This window comes from Notothenia rossii (assembly GCF_949606895.1).
Source record: "Notothenia rossii genome assembly, chromosome: 9".
Classification (NCBI taxonomy): domain Eukaryota; kingdom Metazoa; phylum Chordata; class Actinopteri; order Perciformes; family Nototheniidae; genus Notothenia; species Notothenia rossii.
In genome coordinates this window covers 55067220-55072957 of record NC_136907.1, presented here as the reverse complement: position 1 = coordinate 55072957, position 5738 = coordinate 55067220, and the positions used below count along the sequence as shown (strand labels likewise).

The following is a 5738-nucleotide window of genomic DNA, read 5'->3' as shown; positions in this document are numbered from 1 at the left end:
GCCTGTCAGCAGGCCCAGCTGCAGCAGCCAGCACACTGATTACAGCATGGGGAGCTTCCAATCACATTAGTCCTTACACTCAATTCATTTTCATTCAGCTTCATCAGCAGTACAACATTTCCATTTGCTAATCAATTTATTATCCTGTCTGACTACCTTAAATTCTTATTTAATACACTTTAAGGATGATAGTGCATTGGTTGTCTTCCTGAGGTTTTGATTTAGTTTTGCTGTTATATATATTAACAATAATATATGTATACGTTGGGATTCTTTGTTCAACGTCAAGTCCTGCAAGAAAAAGTTTGAGAATTAAAATGTGAGTCATTTCTAAACAAATGATCATTTGGGGGAAGGTAGTTTTCCTTTATCAGATGTCCTGTATTCAAATGTGTTATTTTTACATCTGAAATGTTTCAGTTCATTTAAGTTGCTTTCAGTGAGAAAATATCCACACACATCCAAATATTAGATTTGTTGCTATGATGTTATCTTTTAACTGCATAAACACGTGTCTTGCAGGTCATCCCTATTGATTTTATATTCATGGCCAGAAAGTAAACTATGCTACATTCAGCTGAAGGCATTAGTGCCCAGAAAGTAAATTCAGACCAGAATTGTCTTTTCAAATGAAGCTCAACATAAATAATTGCCATAGTTGTAATACCAGACAGATCACTAATAGCTTTTGAATCTGGTGGTGTATGTAATGTCAGAATATATATCATGTGCAGAGCTCAATGTCAAATGGAAAGTGAAAGAGGCTTTACTCCAACTCACATGGCCATTACAATTTTTCTGAGGACTTAAAGGTTACATTATAATTGACAGAACTTGACAGTATCTTTCAATGAAAAAAGTCACACATAATTAGTAACATTCTACTGATAGACAGATGGACACAGTTGAGGAGTTAACAACTGTTTTATTTATACAGAGATTATAGACAACTTTAATCTGCATATGTCGTCCACCCTCTGTTCAGTCTCCCCAATCCTAGACTGGACTTCCTGTTGACTTTTTTTTTTTTTTAGCAACGTTAGTCTTATGACAAGTTTTGAACAAAGCTTCAAGACGAAGACCATAAATAAATACTCATTAATCTTAGTCAGCAATGGAAACATCTGATGCATTGTGGGTATTTTGTTGCAATGGATCCATTATGATCAGGGGTCCCAACACAGAAGTGTGCCGGAAGCCGTTGGATTCTGAGGTGGAAAAAAAAAATATATATATATATATATATAACTTAAAATTGAGAAAGTCTATACTAGATCAAAAAGCATACAAGTTGGAATAAGAGCGATACCCCATTCGTCTCCTCTCTTTGAGCGGGTGTTGCAGGTCCTAGAACAGCAGTCACAAATGGAGCTCTGCATGGGGTCATCCAGGAGTTCCCATCAGAGGAAGCAACAGGCTCAAATACATCAGCATGGCTCTAAAAAAAAAAATATATATAATATATAGAAAAATATATATATAAAAAAATATATATATATATATATATATATATAGAAAAAAAAAAAATAGAAAAATATAGATATATATAGAAAAATATAGACATTATATATATATATATATATATATATATATATATAGAGAAAAATATAGATAGAGAAAAATATAGATATATATAGAGAGAGAAAAATATAGATATATATATATATATAGAGAAAAATATATATAGAGAAAAATATATATATATATATAGAGAAAAATATAGATATATATAGAAAAAAAAAATATATATATATATATATATATATATAGAAAAAAAAATATATATATATATATAGAAAAAAATATATATATACACACACACATACAGAAAAAAGCCATTATATGTTGTATGTTTATTAACATTTTATTATAAATATCAAGTTAATAACAGTTGCTAAAAAGGACCAAAATATACATTTCCATCTACAGTGCAAAAAGTGAACAGAAAGGCCCATCTCATTAAGTTGGCTAATCATTTTTTGAGTGCCCCTCCTTTTAAAAATATTATCATTCTTAAATATTTTACAATTATCATTTGTCACAATTGTTGTCTATACTTTGTTAGTTAGCAGGAGATCATTTTTTTATAGATATATAAAAGCACAATACTGATCAAAGTACATGCATTAATCTACTTCAAGTTGGATATGTTATGCTAAAATAAGCTAGCCACCTTGGCTAATGGTGCATACTTGTTGCACATGGCATCAGTTGCATTCATTCTATTAAACTTCTGGCAAGAACATTTTCACATACTTCCAACATATCAAAACTTCCCTTACCGCTCATTTCCCTTTACATAGTGGCAAGCTTTCTTGCTTTCACTTAGAACTTCGGGATCCCATGCGAGCAGTTTGCAGCGAATGTACACCTGAGGAGCACATGAAACATACATTTTAGCTAGGAACCAAATATTCTTTAGAGCACTTTCCATTTACCTCCTCGCCGAGACCAAACTTGAAGGACTGCAGGTAGAGGGTGATTGCAGAGGAGTGGTACCGCTGGAGAAACATGGAGTTTCCCTTCTCACTGTCCAAGAGACACCTGAAGAAATATCAGATAAGCGATAAGGACTAAACTCCAGAAAACAATTAAATAAATCAGAGACTGGATCTCACCCCTTATTTCGAATGATGGGGTACACATTGCTGTTAGCCTGCAGCTCAGGCGTAATGGCTGCCACACATTTCTCCATGAGCAGCAGCAACCACTGTTGCCCATATTGGCATGAAGGAGCCCAGGGGGATGACATTTGTCTCCGCTACCGCTGTTATTCTTTCTGTAACGGGAAAAGTAAAAACTGCTTAGTGTGCGTTTTTACAATGTTTTGCCTTTGGGAGCATGAGCCCTCACCATTTAGGAGCAGCATGTGGAACTTCAGACCTCCTCGGCCTTCGGCAACACTTGACCCCGGGTTCAGGAAAGGAGGAATCCACCCCTTAGGTCTGAAATATATTAACATTTATCCCATATATCAGCTTTAAACTTGAATTTAAATAAGAAAGAAACTCCTACCTTGGATAAACACTCGATTGGATACACATGAGTTGAAAGTCAACTCATTTTTGTAGAGGAGCTTTTTCCCTTTCACCTGAAGAATAAAAAAAAAAAGCTCATTATGACATTAATAAGGCAGAGAGATATTTTGGTGAAACATGGCAGTTACATTACCAGTCTTTTAAAATTGCAGTCAGCTAGTTTGTAGTTAAACTCAGCTTTGCCCTCTCCGCTGGGCAGAACATTAAACCGGGATGCCATGCAGTTTCCGAGGAAGTGACGAGCTGCAAATGGCACCAGCATCGGATGGATCGTCCATGTGATTCTTATAGAGTCTTTTTCACAGTTTACTTTGATTCCTGCAAACAAATCATTATTATATTTCCCCATACATTCCCCAACAAAAGTAGATGTTTACATGCATGTGCTAAGAATACCTGCATTGGCAACAGTTGTTGCAAAAAGAGCCACAACTATCACACCTAGGTAGAGTTGAGTCCCCATGACTGAATGATCTAGATCACACAGGAAGTGGCATCATTTGTAGACTACATGCCAAATTAGCTGAACGAGCAACACTTGTGTGAGAGCAGGGCAGCACTTGGTCCTCTGTCTACTTATACTGTGGTGTAATTTCACGTACTTGCAATTTCATTGTAGAGTTTTCATTTGGATAATATCTAGTAGACTTATTCAAGTACATTTTTATTTATCTGCCTAAATGCCTCTTTTTTTTTAACTCTACTTAATTTATTTGTCAACAATTACCTGATTATTTTACATACAACACTATTTTTAAAACAATACAATAATTAAGATGAAACTACTTAAAAGCAATTTTCTAAAATCAGCCCAACCATAACAACCTTCCAAGTCAATATACTTACATGTTATAATAGTTAACAAACCATTTAATATGTGTACTTTTATTTAACCAATAACATTATTTTATGTGTACTTTTATATAACCGATAACATTATTTTACTTAATTAAAATGTGTATTGTAATGCATTATTTATTTGGAGGTTATATTGCAACATATGTGTAATATCTGAATACATCTTTCATTATTTAACTTACAAATCTATTTTTGTTTTGTTTACCAAAGCGGAACCACTTTTCCTTGGGCTCTGGCTCCATCACGTCCGGAACATTTAGCTTGGTACACAGGAAGTAAATTCAATTTAGCCAGACAAGTAGGTTGTAATTCGCTGGTATATCAAGTGTTTTGGTCGGTAAACAATTCTTAACATTACAATCTGTAGTCTTTTGAGTATTCAAGATGCTGATTAAAGTAAAGGTAAGACCGTGTTATTTTTAAATATACGCGTACTCTTGTTCGCTAGCTCCTAGCTGATGGTGTTAGCCCGCTAACACCAAGACCGGTCCGCTAGTTTATTTTTGGGGCAGTCATGTAATATAATCACGTTTCTCATTCTATGTTATTTTATTTTTTATTGTTTGCCTTGTGTTGGCCCAATATTGTCTTGAGCTACCGACTAGCTAATCTAGCAACATGCTGCTCTTTGGGTTAATACCATTCAGTAGCTGTTATTTGATAGCTTGCTAACTTAAATACACTAGCATGAGCAGGTTAGCAAATTATTTCGTAAATTTGTGACCCCTCATTTTCTGAGGACAATAGGATGAGTTTGGGACGTACAAATACAAACACGATTATGCTGCCCACTCCCTTCATCATTGGTCAGTCGAAATAAGACGTTTGGAGACGTCACAAAACTGGTGGATTGATTTATCAATAAATATAACATTCGTCGATTGCAGCCTTGCTATTACAGTTCTCCCCATCTAAATATGCCTTATTGTTTCTCTTTGGTGTAACGTGTGAAAACTATTATTGAAAACTGATCATTTTCTTTTGTAGCCACCTGTGAAATTCCCATGTGTGGAATTAAAAAAGATGTTGCAGATTATTGTGTGCATCTTAAGGAACCAAAGCTTGTATTAATGTGATGCATTACCTTTCAGACACTCACCGGAAAGGAAATAGAGATTGATATTGAGCCCACAGACAAGGTGAAATATGAATCTCTCTATACGATACATGGCCTGTATTTGCTTCACTCTCAAGGCACCGTATCATTTGTTGTTTTTGTGTAATCAAAAGGTGGAGCGAATTAAAGAAAGGGTGGAGGAGAAGGAAGGGATCCCCCCGCAGCAACAGAGACTCATCTACAGTGGTAAACAGATGTAAGTGCCTCTATTGGATCCATCTCCTCTTCAATGCGAGTTGCTCTTATTTAATTTCTCTAACTCATCTCTCTCTTGTTCCCAGGAATGATGAGAAGACGGCTGCAGACTACAAGATCCAGGGAGGCTCCGTGCTCCATCTTGTGTTGGCGCTAAGAGGCGGCTCGACGCTCCACATGCCCTGCACACACTTGCCCTCCTTGTCATGAGTCGCTGTTGTCATCAGTGCCAACGCTTAAGGTGTCCGTCAACGTCTAACCATGTTTCAGCAAAGAGATCTGAAATCCCACGCTCTCGGGCAGACACAAAAGAAAAATCAACCACCAACAGCAGCAAGAAAAAAAAAAGAGGACGTTCTAATTCCTTTGTAGATGTTTTTTTTGTTGTAAACCCACATCTGACCCGTTGATGCCGGCACTCATGCAGTACAAAAGACAGTTGGAAAACACTGTTCTTTTTGCTTGTGAATAAATGCTGAAATTGATTCAATCGTTGTCCTGAATACACTTACACCAAGACAAGCCGCTGC

The 5738-nt window shown here is 35.9% G+C and overlaps 1 protein-coding gene and 1 pseudogene across 2 annotated transcripts; one reads left to right on the top strand and one right to left on the bottom strand.

Annotated features, from left to right (window-relative positions):
* Nucleotides 1–997: 997 nt before the first annotated feature.
* Nucleotides 998–3988, bottom strand: LOC307018760 (zona pellucida sperm-binding protein 3-like; annotated as a pseudogene). Its single transcript, XR_013810573.1, has 9 exons — nucleotides 3435–3988; nucleotides 3172–3356; nucleotides 3016–3091; nucleotides 2854–2945; nucleotides 2619–2779; nucleotides 2439–2544; nucleotides 2284–2371; nucleotides 1310–1402; nucleotides 998–1208 (listed from the first exon to the last, which is right to left on the bottom strand). The product of XR_013810573.1 is annotated as a zona pellucida sperm-binding protein 3-like (transcript).
* Nucleotides 3989–4134: 146 nt separating this feature from the next.
* nedd8l (NEDD8 ubiquitin like modifier, like) lies at nucleotides 4135–5693 on the top strand. The gene is made up of 4 exons (XM_079649168.1): nucleotides 4135–4298; nucleotides 4988–5035; nucleotides 5127–5209; nucleotides 5295–5693. The coding sequence occupies exons 1-4, from the start codon at nucleotides 4281–4283 to the stop codon at nucleotides 5416–5418; spliced, it is 273 nt and encodes a 90-aa protein (XP_079505294.1). The 5' UTR covers nucleotides 4135–4280; the 3' UTR covers nucleotides 5419–5693.
* The last annotated feature ends 45 nt before the right edge of the window (nucleotides 5694–5738 follow it).